This window comes from Corythoichthys intestinalis, chromosome 3 (assembly GCF_030265065.1).
Source record: "Corythoichthys intestinalis isolate RoL2023-P3 chromosome 3, ASM3026506v1, whole genome shotgun sequence".
Classification (NCBI taxonomy): domain Eukaryota; kingdom Metazoa; phylum Chordata; class Actinopteri; order Syngnathiformes; family Syngnathidae; genus Corythoichthys; species Corythoichthys intestinalis.
Window position 1 is genome coordinate 10,046,483 of NC_080397.1, and position 19,448 is coordinate 10,065,930.

A 19,448-nucleotide genomic window follows, 5' to 3' on the forward strand; every position below is an offset into this window, starting at 1 on the left:
TTTTACGTAAATATGTCGAATGTGCTGCTAGTCTTTAAGCCACTTTGGCCCTGCCTTATTAACACAAAGAGCTTTATACGTTGAAAATTCATGTGAATAAATGCTTAAATCCCTGAATTCTCTATAGCTATGGATGTAAAACAGTCTCGATTCTTGGTTAAAAGCAAAAAAAAAAAAAGCATTTATTTTACGTAAACATTGCGAATTATGACACCAATCCAGTAGCGGTTATTTCTCCCACTGATTTTTTTCACAACGTTTCAAAATGCATGCATGGTACGACAAATATAATAATTACCTTGAATCCTCGAACAAATCACTCCTTAGACAATCCTTGTTGTTTGTATGCGGTACAGCTTTCGTCCTTTTTCAACCTAAATCCAGTGTTGCGTAGGTTTTAAGAATTACGGCGACCGATTGCGAAGCATCACTTAGCCTTAACTGAAGCTGAGTGTGGGCAGGCCACCTATCGTAGGCGTGGCGCAGGGTCTGGCGGAAGTGTCATGCCAATATACAGTTGTGGTCAAAAGTTTACATACACTTCTGAAGAACATAATGTCATGGCTCTCTTGAGTTTCCAGTTATTTCTACAACTCTGATTTTTCTCTGACAGAGTGATTGGAACAGATACTTCTTTGTCACAAAAAACATTCATGAAGTTTGGTTCTTTTATGACTTTATTATGGGTGAACAGAAAAAAGTGATCAAATCTGCTGGGTCAAAAATATACATACAGCAGCGCTAATATTTGGTAACATGTCCCTTGGCCATTTTCACTTCAATTAGGCGCTTTTGGTAGCCATCCACAAGCTTCTGGCAAGCTTCTGATTGAATCTTTGACCACTCCTCTTGACAGAGTTGGTGCAGTTCAGTTAAATTTGATGGCTTTCTGACATGGACTTGTTTCTTCAGCATTGTCCACAAGTTCTCAATGGGGTTTAAGTCAGGACTTTGGGAAGGCCATTCGAAAACCTTAATTCTAGCCTGATTTAGCCATTCCATTACCACTTTTGATGTGTGTTTGGGGTCATTGTCCTGTTGGAACACCCAACTGCGCCCAAGACCAAATCTTCGGGCTGATGACGTTAGGTTATCTTGAAGAATTTGAAGGTAATCCTCCTTCTTCATTATCCCATTTACTCTCTGTAAAGCACCAGTTCCATTGGCAGCAAAACAGCCCCACAGCATAATACTACCACCACCGTGTTTGACGGTATGCATGGTGTACTTGGGGTTAAAGGCCTCACCTTTTCTCCTCCAAACATATTGCTGGGCATTGTGGCCAAACAGCTCGATTTTTTTTTCGTCTGACCACAGAAATTTCCTCCAGAAGGTCTTATCTTTGTCCATGTGATCAGCAGCAAACTTCAGTCGAGCCTTAAGGTGCCGCATTTGGAGCAAGGGCTTCCTTCTTGCACGGCAGCCTCTCAGTCCATGGAGATGCAAAACACGCTTGACTGTGGACACTGACACATGTGTTCCAGCAGCTTCTAATTCTTGGCAGATCTGCTTTTTGGTGATTCTCGGTTGAATCTTCACCCTCCTGACCAATTTTCTCTCAGCAGCAGGTGATAGCTTGCGTTTTCTTCCTGATCGTGGCAGTGACAAAACAGTGCCATGCACTTTATACTAACAAACAATTGTTTGCACTGTTGCTCTTGGGACCTGCAGCTGCTTTGAAATGGCTCCAAGGGACTTTCCTGACTTGTTCAAGTCAATGATTGTTCAAGTCAATAATCACTCACAAGAAATTGCTAATTCGTGTTGCTGTATGTATATTTTTGACCCAGCAGATTTGATCTCTTTTTCTGTTAACCCATAATAAAGTCATAAAAGAACCAAACTTCATGAATGTTTTTTGTGACAAAGAAGTATCTGTTCCAATCACTGTATCGGAGAAAAATCAGAGTTGTAAAAATAACTGGAAACCCAAGAGAGCCATGATATTATGTTCTTCAAAAGTGTATGTAAACTTTTGACCACAACTGTATATAATGAAGTCTATGAGCTACCATAGCAATTTCTCCAGAAATTGCATGTTCTAGTGTCTTCTTAAAGCATTGGAGGAATACATGAGTACATACTCATGATATACACTTAATTGGGGGGAAAAAACAGCTAAAAATAAAAAAAATCCAAAAATAAAGATATCATATCATAATAAACGAATGATAAAAACGACTATAAGTAAAAAAAGAAAATTAATTAAAAACTACAAAACTGCAATTTCTGGAGAAATTATGATGGTGATTTGCTGTGGTAATACAGATTTATCAGGTCACTTCTTGTTTAATTTGGGGACATTTTGGGGAGACATCCTGGTTATATCAGGTCACTTCCTGTTGATTTGGGGGCATTTGGGGAACACGTTCTCTTGATATACGGTCACTTGCGGTTGATTTTGGGACATTTCGAGGACACATCGTGTTGATATACGATCACTTCCTGTTAATTTGGGAACATTTGGCGGACATGTCCTGTTGATATCCATTTGGGAAATGACAGTTTTTGCCAAATTTTTTATACAACTTTTATGCCCTTTACCGTCCTGGAATTTTTGATATGTAAGCTATGCGATTTGGTCAAAGACTGCGAACGGAAAAAAAGATCTGATTAATTACTCCACCAACTCTGCTTTAAGACTTCAAGCCTTATGGATGATATTTATGAGTACAAAAATGCAACCCTGTTACTGTGATTATCCTAAATACAGTAAAATACAAAAAAATAAAATAGTTACCATTGTTAAGTTAGCTAAGCTAATCAAGCCTTTGCTTGTTTATCTAATTATAGAGGAATATATAGAATAAAATATGAACAGTCAAGACTTATTTTTAAAGAATCTTCAAGTTCAAACGTCCTCTAATTCTGGAATGACCTGGAAAATAGAGAAGGATGCGACAGGATTAATTCAACCATTCGTTGTTGTGTTTAGGCGAGCAAGGCATTGTTCTGAGACTGAATAATGTTACGTTGTTGTGCGGACAAAAGCCACCATTGTTTTTTTTTGTTTTGTTTTTTTTTCTTTTAGTTCCGAGTCCGACAAATGCTGCTAGTGAACATGGCTCGAAAAAGCGACATTTGAAAGTGATCTCATATTGTTTTTCTTTCATGCTTAAAGAGTTTTGTTCTTGTTATTTTTAGACAACTTTTGATTACTTTTTTTTTTTTTTTTTTTTTTAACCGTAAATCAATAAGATGTTTAAAAATGGTTGATGAAATTTTTCATATCCATATTGCCTAATAACTCAAAGGCTGCCATTGACAGTGACAGACTGGCAGGGATTGAATGACTGATTTTGGTTTCCCCCACTAACATGGCCATCACACAGCCATATCTCTACAGCTTGCCAGATCATGTGTATGATACAAAACCGTTCCAAAAAAGTTTTGTATTTTGGGTGAAATATCCAATTAGCACATTGGCACGGAATTATCATGTTTCAGTGCCACTGACAGCGACAGACGATAAATGATAAGTGACCCTGAAGTGCCCGAAAATCAACAAGAAGTTAGCAATGAGAATGAGTGAGAAATGTATAAGAACTTGGAAGTGACCCTGAAATGCCCTAAAATATATAGGAAGTGACCAATGAACAGGAAGTGACCTTAAAATGCCCTGAATTATCAGGAAACTATTCAAAATATACAGAAGGTTAAATGGGAATGCCCCCAAAACCATCAAAAAAATTAAGTGCTGTAAGTGCACTGAAACCAGTAGAGTGATTTGAAATCAAGAGGAAGTGATCTGGAAATGCCCCAAAATGAACATGAAGTGACCTAGAAATGCCCTAAGATAAACAGGAAATTATCCAAAATATACAGGAAGTGACCCGTGAACACCGCAAAATGTATAGGAAGTGACCAATGAACAGGAAGTGACCTTAAAATGCCATAAAGCACAGGAAAAGATCCAACAAATACAGTAAGTCACCTGCCAATGCCCCTAAATCATCAGAAATTGGCCAAAATGAACAGAAAGTGACCTTTAGTGCAACAAAACCAGCAGGAGCGACATGAAATCTAAAGGAAGTGATCCGGAAATGCCCTAAAATGAACAGGAAGTGACCTAGAAACGCACTAAAATCAACAACAAAAAATGATCCCAAAACAAAAGAAAGTGCTTGTAAGTGCCCCCAAAACCAACAGAATGACCCCAAATCATGTGACCAACAAAAAGGAAGAGATCCAAAAAGTACGGGAAGTGACCTAGAAATGCCTAAAAATTTGCATAATGTGGCCCGTAAGTACTGTAAATTGATCAAAAAAGTGTCCCAAAATCTACAAGAATTGGACAATGAAGCTTAAGTGACGTGGAAATTCCCTAAAATCATCAGAAAACTGGATAAATTACGATGGGGCTTTGCTGTGGTAGATACAGATCTATCAGGTCACTTCCTGTTGAATTCTGGGACATTTCATGGACACGTGCTGTTGACATGAGGTCACTTCCTGTTGATTTGGGGACATTTGGGGGACACGTTCTCTTGTTATATTGTGACTTCCTGTTTCTTTGGGGACATTTCTGGGGCACGTCCTGTTAATATCAGTCCACAAAATGACAATGGGCTGTAATGGTAAATTGTCAAAAATCACAAGAACCTATGTTTTTCTGCCATTGAAGATGAATAGGAAATTTGGACCTAAGTGGCTGTCATTGGCATCCCATTAGAAATGAATGGAACAGTTTTTGGTAAATATGGGGGAAACTGTACATTTTTGCCAAATTCTGTACACAACTTTTATGCCCCTTACCGTCCTGAAATTTTTTATGTGTAAGTCATACGATTTGGTCATAAATTGCAGGACAAGTAGCATTTAGAAATTTTTTTGATTTTTCAGAAAATCCACATTTATGGGCGAACAGAAAATTTTAGGCGGTCGTTCAAAAAATTCCCTTTGTGGCGCGAAAATTCCGGTCATTTTGATATCCGAACGGTGACGGTCGGTCAAACGGTTTGGGCTGTGTGGCGTACCGAAGAAATGCCATTCAAAAAAATAAAAAGGAATTCAACTATATGGGCCTTTGCCTTGCAAAGCCCGATCTAAAGATCCTAAATGTACAGGAAGTAATCCCAGAATGCCCCAGAAACAACAAGAAAGTGACTGTAAGAGCCCCGAAACAAACAGTAACTCAAAATCAACAGGAAGTGACCAATTAAAAGAAAGTGATCCAGAATGTACAGGAATGCTCCTAAAACAAAAGAAAGTGACTTCAAGTGCCCCCAAAATCATGTTACCAATGAAAAGGAAGCGGTCCGAAAAGTAGGGGAAGTGACACAGGAATACCCAAAAATCCACCATCAGTTGACAAGACAGCTACCACAGACATTGTGCCATGCCTTCCCGTAGGGGGCCGACCCATGCAGAATATTGAGTTGGCTTTCAATGTGATAAAATCAAACACACGCTGCGTTCTAACGCCGGATTTAGGTGGAAACAGGACGAAGGTTCTACTGCATATGAGCAGCAGGCAGTAGTGTTTTGGCTGAGGATTCACATTGTGAAAAAAAATCAATGGATAAAATTGGTGTTACTTTGGCTTGAGATATTTACGTAAAATGAAGGAAAACTGCCCGTTTTTTGCTTTTAATCAAGAATCTAGACTGTTATACGTTCATATCTATAGAAATTGCACAATTTAAGCATTTATTTAGAAGAATTTTCAACTTAAAAAGCTCTTTGTTTTGTGACTGCCACCATGTTGGATTTTGTAAAAAAAAAAAAATTAAGTTGCTATTTCTGGCAAAAACGTATATAATACGTTAAATTTTGCTAGATCCTGAAAATATAGGTGATTATCGCTGGATTTGGGGATTTTTGTGCATCTAGCATAAAATCTGAGATGTTATAGCCATGTTATACTTATATAAAAGATAAATAATCAGGATTTAACTATGTGGAACAACTTTGAATTTTTTAATGCGCTGCTCATTGAGACTCATATATGCCTGAGGGAGGTGCCTGTTTTGGTTTTAGGTCGCTAGTGGCTTTGGTTTTGAAAATATTTGAATTTTCAGTTTTTGAAAATAGACCTCCTACGGATCGGCCCCGACCCCCGTGCCCCGTCAACTGATAGTGAAGTCTTTGGCTCAAAATGTGCGGTGAGTGACTTGTAAGTATTGTAAAATGATCGAAAAAGTGCCCCAAAATCGACAAGACTTGGGCAATGAACTGTAAGTGACCTGGAAATTTCCTAAAATCAACAGAAAATGATCCAAAATGTACAGGAAGTGACCCTAAAATGCTTCCAAAACAACAGAAGGTGACTGTAATAAGTGCTCCAAAAACAGAGTGATCCGAAATCAACAGGAAGTGACCAATGAAAAGGAAGTGATCCAAAATGTATGGGAAGTGACCCAGAAATACCCAAAAAGTGACCTGTAAGTACAATAAAATTATCAAGAAAGTGTCCCAAAATTAACTCTTTGGCCACCATTGGCACTGCTAAACATCCAATTCATTTAAACTGGGAGGATGGCTGTGATTGCTCATCTTTCTGTGCCATTGAAGGCGCTAGACATCCAATCCAGTTGGAAAGGCTTGTTCTCTGTATAAAATCTATGTAACATCCAAACATTGCCTGGAAAAACTCTCGAGACGCCATGTTCCATGTGCAGTAAATAATATGGGTTGGCACGTAGGCAATAAAATGCACTCAATGAGGTTCGGGAGTTCCCTCTTTTCAAAATGTATACGTCCAAACATTGCCAAGATTACTCGCAGTCGATATGTCTGCGCCACTTGTAGTAAATATTATATGTTGGCACGTTGGCATTCAAATCCACTTAAGTGGAGTGCGTTGAGCAAACAGGCTTGTTCGTTGCGCTTTAATGAGCGTGAATGTCGGTAAGAAACGGCCGCGACGGGCCGAGCGCGGCCGCTATTTTGCCAGGCTTCGCAATTACGCGCTATTTCTTTTTCAGTCCAAATATTTGAACTGACAGTGTAGTGTAAGCTCTGGGAGCCCACGCTAGCGGCAGTCGGGAGACACGTGAGAAGATTCCTTACCATAAGGTTATTTTTGGGAAGTGAAAATGGAATGGACGTCTCACGCTGTCAATGGCAGACAACGAGTTCGTGATTTATCTAATGATCTTTACTTTAGAGCATGGATGTAAGCTCATTTTGGTTTGTGGGCCACATTTATTGCAATTTGATCTCAACGTCAAAATGGTTGGACGTTGAGATCAAATTGCAATAAATGTAGCCCTTGAACCAAAATGAGTTTACACCCATACTCTAAAGTAAAGATAATTTTGACTGGTCAAAATGGATTGGACGTTGAGCGCCATCAGTGGCACTGAAAGATGAACATTCACAGCCAGTCCTTTTAGTATAAGTGAATTGGACATCTATTGGTGTCAAGGGTAGGCAATGAGTTAATGTTGGCTAAGATACTTACAGTAACACTTTCTGGAAATTTGGGATCAGTTTCTATTGCTTTATCAGGCATTTCCGGGCTACTTCCTGTTGGTTTTTTGTCACTTCCTTGTTAACGAAGGCTGCAACAACTAATCGAATAAATCGATTAATAAATTAGTTGCCAACGAATTTGGTAATCGATTTTTTCTGGCAGCTATGAGCAGTTCCGTTTGGGTCCTTGTTTGTGTGTAATGTGAGGCTGCGCCTGCACCACTTAGTAGAGCAAGAGAGAGAGAGTTCACTGCTACAGTCAGGTGTAGTTGCTGAATCAATAACATTTACGCGAGAGTTAGATTGTCTTGAGTCGTGCGCATTGTTAGCTCCAGTGTGCCGCCGTCAGAGGAGAGTAAATAAAGCCAATTGTATTGTTTGTATTCTTTGTTGATGAGATGTTACTACCATAATTTTTGGACTATAAGCCGCTACTTTTTTCCTTCATTTTGAATCCTCCGGCTTATAGTAGTAGCCCAGTGGGGCTTAGTCCTTGAAAATGCTTGGAAGTGTTTGGTTCTCAGTGTGTTCTCAGCATGCTGTCTGCCTTTCAAACAAAATTTCTCGAGCTTCCGGGGTCGTAGAACATATTGGAAGACGTTTGCGTACTTGGGGGAATGTACCATATTTTATTTCTACCTCATTGTTAAAAAAAGAACAAAAAACATTGGGATATTGTTTAAAAGGTACTGGAAAAATTGGTTTTGAAAGTCCTTATAAAGAGCTTGAGTTTAGACATAAAACAAGGTGTACGAACCCTGTGTACAGTATGGAGGAGCCACAAAGTGCCTATCAGGCAGAACAACGCCGAGGGTCGAAATGGACCACTGACGGGCCGCTTCTGGCCCACGCGCCGTACGTTTGACACCACTGCTTTTTTTCTAATTTTATTGATTTTAAATTTGATAAATCATTAGGAAGTAACCCATATATGCCCCAAAATCAACAGGAAATGAGCAATGAACAGGAAACAAGGAAGTGACGTATAATGGAATCATTGCCTGCCATTGACAGCGATAGATGTTCAATTCATTTCAACTAGGAGGACTGGCTTTGAATGCTGGGATGTGAACAACGTGATGAAGTTAACATGACGTGGTGGTCTTGATCTGGCCCACAGACCTTAAGTTTGACATCTGTGATTTGGAGGATTAGATAACTTTTTTTAAATATTTGAAACTTTTTATGTGGAACATTTGTTGTGGTGCGCACCCACCCAGACTTGTCAGCCAGCCCACCACCTGATAAATTGACTTGGAGACCCCTGAATTATGTGAAATTAACTTAAGTTTCCGTTTTAGGTCACATTTTGTTCACCAAAAGACTATGCCTCGCAACAGACTAGAATTTTCTGGAAATTTCTCATACTATTTTATCATTGACTTGTTTTTTCTTTTCTGTCTGCTTCGCTTAAGGTCATCATACCATCTACATCGGCGTGCGGGTGCCTAAGAGCTACCGGCGTCGTCGGCGCCACCGCCGGCGCGCGGCTGGCCAGAAAGACAGAAAGGACCGTCCGACGGAGAACGTTTCGGACAATGAGAACAACGATGAGACCGGCAACGACATCTTTAAGCCTCTCAGTGAGTTCCATCTCCTTTCCCAATTGGCTTTTTGTTAAGTTTAGTAAGTTGCGTTAAGTTGAGTTATGTTAAGTCAAGTTGAGTTAAACTGTGTAATGTTAAATTGAGCTGAGTTGAGTTAAGGGGAGTAAAATTGTGTTGAGCTTAGCTATGATGGTTAAATTGAGCAGCGTGGAGTTGCAGCGCAGCCCATCCCTCCTACCGCAGCCCAGCAAAGGAGCCATTGTCACCCCCCAGGTGGCCCGGGGGACCACCCTGGAACCCATCAACCGGCCCTACGCACCACCAACCCCATACCCGCCCCCAGTCCGCCCACCCGGCCCACGAGCCGCAGCCGCAGCCCCCCAACCGGCACAGCACGCTGCGGGACCCCCTGCGGCCGTGGCTCAGTTGGTAGCTTGAGTTGTCCTGGGACCAACGGGTCAGCGGTTCGATTCCCAGCTATGACTGCCCACTGTCAAAGTGCCCTTGGGCAAGGGACTGAACCCTAATTTGCCCCTAAAGGGTTGGATGTGTGAATGTGTGTGTGAATAGGTAAATGTATGCTAATGTAAAGCACTTTGGGCATTGTAACAATGTAGATAAAGCGCTATATAAGTACTCTCCATTTACCATTTACCAAGCCCAGGGCAGAGCAGGGTCCCCCGCCGGAGCTGGCGACATCCAGCCAATACACCGGCGTCCAGCCAGCGACCCGCGACGGCGCACAGGGCGGATACCCAGGCAGAGAAGAAAGGGGAAGGCGGAAGCAGGAGAATGCCGAGGAGCTGCCGCGGGGCGACGCGAGATCGTAGCCCCGACGTACACCCACTCCCGTGGCTGGCAGCCCAGGCAGAGGGGAGGGCACGCCCCGGGAACCATACCATAGAGAAAAAGTGTGGGACTCACCTATTACTGTGGCTGCCAGGTTACCGGCTGGCAGATATTACCCAGCACCGTGATGGGATTGTGTGGGGAGGATAGTGCAATGTATGCATTAAAATAGGAGAGCTTGGCTTGGGGCAGTGGGACGTCTACATGGAATTTCTACCCAGCCACCCGTCCCACCGCCTTTGTCGGAGCTCTCACGTGGAGTATGATGTGTGTGGTGCGTTAAAAAAGGTGCAGGAATGGCGGGGCCTGCCGTGAGGAGGCAACCGTGAGCACCCCCTCCCCCCCCAACAGGTCCCAACCATCCCACAACCTTGGTGTGTGATGCATTAAAATCAGGGGGGAGCTGGCCCGGGACTGTATGGCCCCGTCCCAACTCTCCCCGGAGAAATGAATGAGTATGTAGGTGCCAGGGTGAAAGATATTTACAGTGCAAAGTGAGGAGTGCGTGAATTAAGAGGCAGGCTCTCGTAGGCGTGGCCCCGTCCACCAGAAACACCGGCCACAGGGCGGGAGAAGCGCCAGGGCCCCGATCAACCCCCGCCCCTGACTACCGCTGACTACCACCCCTCCCCCCGCCGCCCGAGCACCCACCCCGCACCCCGGACAGGCGCTATGCCAAGCGCCGGAGACCAGGGGATATCCACCCCACCGGCAAGGGACAGCAAACCCCACCCAAGGCCCCGCGGGCCCCAAGGGGCCCCGCCGACGACCCCGCCGGCAGGAGAGGCGGCCGGGGCCGGAGCCCCCTGTGCCAGGTGGGGTGCACAATATGACAACAGGGGGCACCTCCCCGGTACAAGGAGACGCGGCTCCGGCCGGACTGACCCGGGACGAAACTATGGCCGCCGCATACACCACTCAAGCCCCACTTCACTCCACCCCACCCCCGCCCCGCCCGCCAACGGAAGGACAGCGTCCCCGGGGCGTCACCCGTGTGGCACCCCCACCCGCCCGCGAGACAACTGCGCACCCGACGGGACCCACGCACGACCAGACGCAACCAGACAAACCGTAGCTGAAAACCCCGGGGCCAGGACCGGCGATGGGCAGGGCAGGACGCCAACAAACTCCACCTTTAACTCAACCCGTGTTAAGTTAAGTTGAGTTAAATTGAGCTACCTTGAATTAAATTTAGTCAAGTTGGGTTGAGTTGAACGCGTTGAGTTAAGATGGGTTTTGTTAAACTTGACTTAAGCTGAGCTAAGTTGTAAATCGGTTAAATTTAGTTGAGTTAAAATTGGTACAATTGTGTTGAGTTAAGATGTGTTTCGTTAAGAGGAGTTAAATCGTGTTAAGTCTGTTTAGGATGTTTTGTTTAAGTGAGTTGAGCTTAGTTAAGTTGCATTAAACTGAGTTAAATTGTGTTAAATTGAGTTGAGATGGGTTATGTTGAGTTAAACTGAGTTGAGTTCTCTCTCCTTTGCGAATTGAATTTTTGGGTAACGGCCACTTGTCTTTTCCCCCTGCGCGCGTGTTGTGTTTGCAGCTGCACGTGTTGGCTGGAGCGCCTGCTGTCGTGCCCTCGGGCGCAGTTAGGATGCTCCGAAGGGGAGGGAAGAAGGTTATGTAGGGGCAATTTCAAAGTGCGAACACCGCTTAGATTTTGGATTGGATGTCCACTTGTACCATGTAGATAATCACCTATAAAACCGTATTTTTCAGACTATAAATCGTACTATAGTCAGTAAATACACAAAGGAAAGAAAAAAAAACATATGTAAGGTAATTACATCACAGACCAAGAACAAACATTTTATATTGAAGTGATCTCAATAAAATGGAGAACAACAAGCGTTTGTTAACATAGCATATTAATTTGTTCTGTGACAAAGACGTCCAATCATCTGGCTCTTTTGATTCCTGTGCTGTGAAATTATATAAGTTTGTCACTAGTAGCGAATGAGCAAAAGTTCAGTCGTTGTCATCCCTTCCACTTCAGATAGATTTGACATCGAGCGCCATCAATGGCAATCAATGAGTTATGTCTGATTTAGTTGAGTTAAGATGGGTTGAGTAGAGTTAATAAGGGGTAAACCTACTGTACATTTGGAAACAAATACTTTTATTGGCTGTTATTGACGGTGATAGATGTCCTATTCATTTAAAATGAGAGGGCTGGCAGCGAATGAACGTTCATTTTACTCCATTAGTGATAAACTCATTGAAATTCACAGCAGTGCCCTCAATGGCAGCTAATAGGTTGAGATGAGTTAAGCTGAATTAAGTTGAGTTAAGTCAGTGCTTCTCAATTATTTTCTGTCACGCCCCCCCAAGGAAGACGTAAATGTTTCGCGCCCCCCCCAAACTCTCTGCCGCCGCTGTGAATAGTATCATTTGTCTATAAAATTACTATTATAAATACGCATCTGCCTAACATTATGTCCTTTTTTTTCTAATAAAGAAAAAAAGTAACATAGATCGACTTATAATAAAGTATAACTTTATTAACATTGTTAAAAAATACACTCAAGGTACATTTTTGACCATTTGATACAGAAAAATTAAATGTAATAAAATCAGTAAATAATAACAAATTATAATTGATTAGAAACATTCACTCATGAGGACAATATGCCAAAAAATTTGACCGAAAAAACAAAACTGAATAAAAGAAAAAAAAGAGTGTCCTTGGACAGGACAGTTTTTATTTTTGCTGCTCACAGTATTTACCTCCTTTGCAATGGTGTGGAGTTATTTTGCAATGCTCACTGGTTTACTGATATAACACTGACAAAGCAGGACGATTGTTGGCAATATTCGGCACGTTTTCACTGAAAAACAATCAAGCGGCTTATCAATGAGATCGGGGTCTAATGTCTTTAAGTGGCGTCTTAATTGATTTGGCTTCTGGCTGTCCGCTATAATTATTTTTAGACACAGTAAACAGTGGTCTTACCTCATCACCCACTGTATTAAAAGTCAAAGCTAAAAGGCAAACGGCACGAAAAACGCGCATTCTCGGCGGCCGAGGTAGAACCGTAGGTGAGGGCGGTCGTCGTGATGATCCCGTGCCATTTTCGGCATGGGTTCTCGGGCGGCGACGTGAGAAACGGACAAGACAGTGGGTCGCTGCGTGAGTGAGTCCGGTCAGAAAACGGCGGTGGCACACTGCTCTTCATATCTGTTTTCTGTGTGTGCTGAGTGCTCTTCCTTAGTTCAAAAATACTGCGCGTACTCTGAAAGCCAGAGCGCCACTGCCACCTACTGAGTGGATGTGCAAGTACACTTTATTCCAGTACGGCAAAAAAACAAAATAAAAGCATGTTCCCCGAGGTCTCATGCACCCCCCCTGGCATCGCTTTGCGCGCCCCACTATTTGAGAAGTACTGAGTTAAGTTAATAAGAAGCCTACGTATGGAAACCAGCTTGCCAAAATTTTCATAGGCTGCCATTGGGAGCACTAGATGTCCAATCTACATGAAGCGGGAGGCTGACAGAGTATGGATGTTAGCTGATTCGGTACCATTCCTCCAAATTCAAATGCATTTGACGTCTACTAGTGAAATCCACAGCAGAAGGACTATTGGATGCTTATCATCATTTTGGGAATGTTGACAAGCAATCCTTTATTTTGGTGGTGTGCGCAATTTGTGGCCATCTCGGGTAGTGCAACCGGAGTTCGGAATCTAGATCTGGAAAAGTACATATTACATAGTATCGGCATGTTATTTCTTATTACTCCCTGATACAAATGATGTCATTTAGTGTCGTATCGGTACACCGCTAAAACACTACTGCAGCACTACTTATTTCCAAACTGAAATGCTAACGTTATCCGGCCAATTTTGGGCATGAGATTTGACAGGATGTGATTGTATTGTGGTTTGTGCCGGCACGCTAGTCCAATTTTCGCCAATGGTGTCTGATGGCACATCATGGTGTGACAACAACTGGATTTCACAATGTGTACATGTTCCTTAATGTGCTCTGCGCGCGCACATTTGGGGATTTTCTACAGGACAGAAATCCAATCAAAGAATAGATTACAGGCCACCCATCTGCTAGCTGATGCTGACGTCGGAATCTTGATTTATTTGGGACTTGTTTGTGTCCAGTAAGGCCCATCAGAAAAAATATATTCACATCTTTAGGAAAAAGTCATGTGCTCATTTGTTCTCGTAAAGAGAAAGACAAAAATATATTATTGTATTTATCAACGAGTTTTTTCTTAGCTTTATAGCAAAGTTCTGCCAGTTTTGGAGATAATACGCATTCTTTAATTTTGAAAAAGTAGGTTGAAATATGCAATCAGACCTAACATTCACCTTGGCAGCAAAAACATGTTAGGCCTATTCATTTAGTATGGCAATGTTGGCTCTTTCGAAGAACAAGACAGCAGCAGTGATGTTTGGTTTTGTTTTTCTGCCAACAACGTGAGGAAAGTCGCCACACGTTGTTAACAGTCAACAGAGGCTGCACGGCGTACCGGCATACTGGACACGTGTTCTTTTATACTTAGAGCAATCATCGTAAAAGGCGAGATTTTCTCATGCTACTGCAAGACTGTTCTCACAAAATGTGACTTATTTGGCATTAAGGGCTTATTTATGCTTCTGCGTTCTGTTTAAGGCGGCGCGACGGCATCGACCCTACGTCGTCATTGAGCATTCGAAGTTCTGCTTCAAAGAAATGCATTGCTCTGTAATTCACCACTGAGCCACTAGAGGGGTGTGGCTTTGTCTTTGTAAGGTTTTGGGGGACTCTTGTCGAATTCCTTTAGTTTTCCTCCAGTCATAAACAGCAATGGCAACAGAAATGGAACGCATGTATTTGACCAATATTGAGCAGCAAATGTTGTCCATACAAATGTTGAAGCGTAGGCGACAAAGAAGACGCTTACCGAGGTGTTTGAATGTTTAAAAATTGTGCTGTTGTTGTGCTGAACCGGACACAACATTCTGAGCGGACCAATCACAGTCCTTCGACGATCACGTCACCACGCGTTGACACGTAGTCAGGATTTTTTTGGAGGCGCACGCCAGGCTACGGCGTAGGGTTGTAAGTCGGGTCTACATTAACGGCTTAGGTCCGCCGTCACCGCAATGCAGAAGCATAAATCAGCCTTCAGGGTGTGACAATATATCAAAACGGATATGTATTGTCAAACTTTGTTGCCCAAATGTTTATTGATATGCTCTCGCCAAGAATCCATATATCATTTAAAAAGGTGTCATTGTTTAAAAAAGGATCCAACAGGTTGCTACCAAAATTTTCCTTTAGAATAGAGTATACATTAGCTCACTGGCTGCTATTGACGGTGCTGGACATCCAATTCATCTTGATTGGATTAGACGTCTAGCGCCATCAATGGCATTGATACCAGAGCATTCATGGCCAGTCTTTTGTGGGTATTTACAGCACACTTCCTATTCAATTTAGGGCATTTACAGATTGCTTCCTATTGATTTTGAATCACTTCCTAATCATTTGGGACATTCTTCAGACTCCTTTTAAGCAGTTTTAATCTAACTTTAAAAAATTAATGAGTTACAGTCACAAATTACTTCTCCCAAGGAGTAATTGAGTTAGTTACTCAGTTACCTCATTGTAAGAGTAATTACTCAACAAAGTAACTGATCTTAACTTGTGTGTTCTACGTTAATTTATTATACATTCTATTCTATTTTTTTTTCATTCCAACAAAAAAAAAAAAGAAAAAAAAAGAAAAAGAAAAAACGTAGATCACACTTTTTACGTTTTTTTTCTTAAATTTCACTTGCAGTAGTATGAAAATGTATCTGAACCTTTTGGAATTTCTAACATTTCTGCATAAAATCCCCATCAAATGCGATCTGATCTTTGTGAAAATCACACAGATGATATAATAGTGTCTGTTTTAACTAAAACCACCCAAACATTTATAGGTTTCATATTTTAATGAGGATAGTATGCAAACAATTACAGAAGGGGGGTAAAATAAGTAAGTGAACAATCACATTTAATATTTTGTGCCCCCCGTTTGGGAGCAATAACTTCAACTAGACACTTCCTGTAGCTGCAGATAAGTCTGGCACATCGATCAGGACTAATCTTGGCCCATTCTTCTCTACAAAACTGCTGTAGTTCTGTCAGACTCCTGGGATGTCTGGCATAAATCGCTGTCTTTATGTCATGCCACAGCATCTCAAAGGGGTTCAAGTCTGGACTTTGACTTGGCCACTCCAAAACTTGTTTGTTCTTCTGGAACAATTCTGAAGTTGATTTACTTCCGTGTTTTGGATCATTGTTTTGTTGCAGCATCCATCCTCTTTTTACCTTTAATTGTCTGACAGACGGCCTCAGGTTTTCCTGCAAAACATCCTGATAAACCTTTGAATTCATTCTTCCATTAATGATTGCAAGTTGTCCAGGCCCTGAGGCAGCAAAACAGCCCCAAATCATGATGCTCCCTCCACCACGTTTCACGCTGGGGATGAGGGGTTTACGTTGGTGAGTTGTTCCATTTTTCCTCCACATATGGTGTTGTGTGTTACTCCCAAACAATTCAACATTGGTTTAATCAGTCCACAAAATATTTTGCCAAAACTTCTGTGGAGTGTCCAAGTGCCTTTTCGCGAACATTAAATGAGCAACAATGTTTTTTTTTAGACTGCAGTGGCTTCCTCCGTGGAGTTCTCCCATGAACACCGTTCTTAGCCTTAGTTTTACATATTGTTGATGTGTGCAGAGATATTGGACTGTGCCAGTGATTTCTGTAAGTCTTTAGCAGACACTCCAGGGTTCTTTTTTACCCCTCTGAGTATTCTACGCTGAACTCTTGGCGTCATCTTTGGTGGACGGCCACTCCTTGGGAGAGAAGCAAACTCTCTCCATTTGTAGACAACTTCTCTGACTGTCGATTTATGAGGATCCAGACTTTTAGAGATGGTTTTGTATCCTTTCCCATCTTGATACAAATTAACAATCCTTGATCGCATGTCTTTAGACAGCTCTTTTGATCGAGTCATGGTGCACATCAGACAATGTTTGTCATCAAGACAATTCTTACCAGGTATGTGTTTTATAGTGGGCAGGGCAGATTTTAAACCACTCATCAATGATTGGGCCCCACACCTGACTTAAATTGATTGGTAAAAATGGGTTTCTATTGCTCTTTTAGTCAGACAGTTCACCTATTTTTCCCCCTTCTGTCATTGTTTGCATGCTATCCTCATTAAATTATGAAAACCTATAAAGGTTTGGGTGGTTTTAGTTAAAGCGGACGTTTTTTTTTTTTTATCTGTGTGATTTTGACGAAGATCAGATGACATTTGATGGTGATTTTATTCAGAAATGTGAGAAATTCCAAAAGGTTCAGATACTTTTTCATGCCACCGTATATAACAGTGTAACAGTATACAAACTTTAACTTTCCAATGCTGTTAGGAAAACAAACTTGAAAACAAATTGTTTTTCCTGTTGTACTGAATCCGCACCGAACCGTGACCCCTGTATCGGGGTACGTACTGAACCGTGACTTTGTTTATCGTCACATCCCTAATATATATATATATATATATATATATATATATATATATATATATATATATATATATATATATATTCACATGCAGGTGAGGCTCTGAATCCCCTGCCTCTCCTATCTTTGCTTTAGTTGTTTTGATTAAAAAAACATCACACAAGGTTCATGGATATGCCATTCAAGAAAAGTTTAGGGCAATTGACTATTTTTGGTATCAAAAAATATTATTATTAAAACCCAAATTATTATTATACTGTAGTGTATACAAGGACAACGCCAACTTGGTGATGATAATGCACACTCAGCAGGAAAAGAGCACATTATTTTCAATTAATTGTACCCACCTGTAGCCTATGCCACGAACTGTATGTGAAAAACAAAAAAAATTGCCTAAGAGTTTAAGATGACGCTCGCCACGCTAAACGCTAATGCTAATGAGAACGTGAATGCAATGCTAACGCTCCGAGCCACTTAGACAATCATCATCGCATTTGCAACGGCGTCACCACCTCCTTCCTTTCTCCCCCTCCCGCTCTGATCCCTCCCAGGAAGCTGTGACAAATTCAGACAACTTGTGCCTTATTCAACCAAATTTTAGTAATGCGCCCCTTCACATCCTCAGTAACAGTAACGGTGTTGCAAAGAGGGGAAAAGTAATTAATTAGATTACTCACTACTGAAAAAAATAATGCCGTTAGAACACCGTTATTGACAATACTGCTTTTAAGTAACCCCAAATCTACAGGAAGTGACTGGTAAATGGCCCAAAAGGAAAAGAAGTGACTGAAATGCAACAGGAAATTATGTGAAATGCAAAAACTGTGAAATGAAACTGACCCTCCACCTCTTCAATCTCTGCAGCAATGCTGACAGCACTCCTGTAACGAGTCACATGACATTTTGGAGGGGAAATGACAACCAGTACTCAATTTGGACATTTAGGGACGTACGAAGTTCCCATGCGGTGTACTCACTTTTATTGCCAGGGGTTTAGATATTAATGACTATATTTTGAGTTAATTTGAGGGGAAAATAAATTAACTCTATTATATAAGCTGCACACAGACTACTTTTCATTGTGTCAAAGTGTCATTCTGTCAGTGTTGTCCCATGAAAAGATATACTTAAATATCTGCAGAAATGCGAGGAGTGTACTCACTTTTGTGATACACCGTATTAGCTCTAGAATTGCCACAGTTATCTGAGTAACTGGGAGGATCAAAGGAACTTTAACTGATTTAATGAGCCATTGGCAGTTTCTGTATGTACTTAGACTTGCATGGCTTAATCTTTGAGACAAGCGTATCGTTTTGCTTTTTTGGTGGAAGAGATGAATTGCCTTGAAAGTTGATGAGATCAAGAAAGGTCACTGTGCTCTTTGTCTGGCTTGGCATTTAAGCTGAAACTCTTTTACCCGGAAACAAATGACATCAATGACTTGCAACAATGTCACTGGATGGAATTTTTAAAAAGCCAAAGGTTCTTGGATATTGATCAAACTTGCATCCTGGGAAATAAAATCAATCCAAAATGTTCTCAAATATATCAATTAAAATTGTATCTAATATTAGTGCTGTCAGTTAATGCATTCATAACGTAGTTATATGGGGCACGTTGAGGCCATGGCCGTTTTCTGGCATATTTGGATGAAAATAACAGCGATGAACCCCCCGGCGTCGTGCACAGCTCTCGGGCCGCCCGAGATGCACCATATGCGAGCAAAAGCACACGAAGGATCTGGGTGGATTCCCCGTGTCAGGCGCAACATCACTTTGGCTTTTTTAGCCCAAAATGTGGCACACTGAGGTGGATTTTGACATTTATTGTCGTTTATTGAGTTGCAATGATGAACTGTGAATGCGCGTGTAGAATGAAAAAATATGGAAGATTGGAGTGAAATAAACGTTCTCGGGCTAAACGCAACTGTGGTGTTTTAACCCAGTATGTGGCTTTCTGAGGTGTATTGACTGGCACAAGCACTGCTAAAATGCACAGATGAAGTATATAAATGCTTTGGAAGACAAGCATTTTGGTGAGTTTATTATCTATTATCTCATTTTTCAACTTTTTGGGGAATTTTGTTTCATAAACAAAATGTTATATTTTATTAAGAT

General features: G+C 41.6%; 1 protein-coding gene across 5 annotated transcripts in view; it reads left to right on the forward strand.

The window, feature by feature from the left end:
- slc4a4a (solute carrier family 4 member 4a) overlaps positions 1-19,448 on the forward strand; it is a 118,410-nt gene that overhangs the window by 25,598 nt on the left and 73,364 nt on the right. For all 5 annotated transcript variants that reach the window (XM_057832342.1, XM_057832339.1, XM_057832338.1 and 2 more), the window contains one exon: positions 8,832-8,999. In XM_057832342.1, the coding sequence (XP_057688325.1) occupies positions 8,832-8,999 (168 nt within the window). The remainder of the gene's footprint in view (positions 1-8,831; positions 9,000-19,448) is intronic.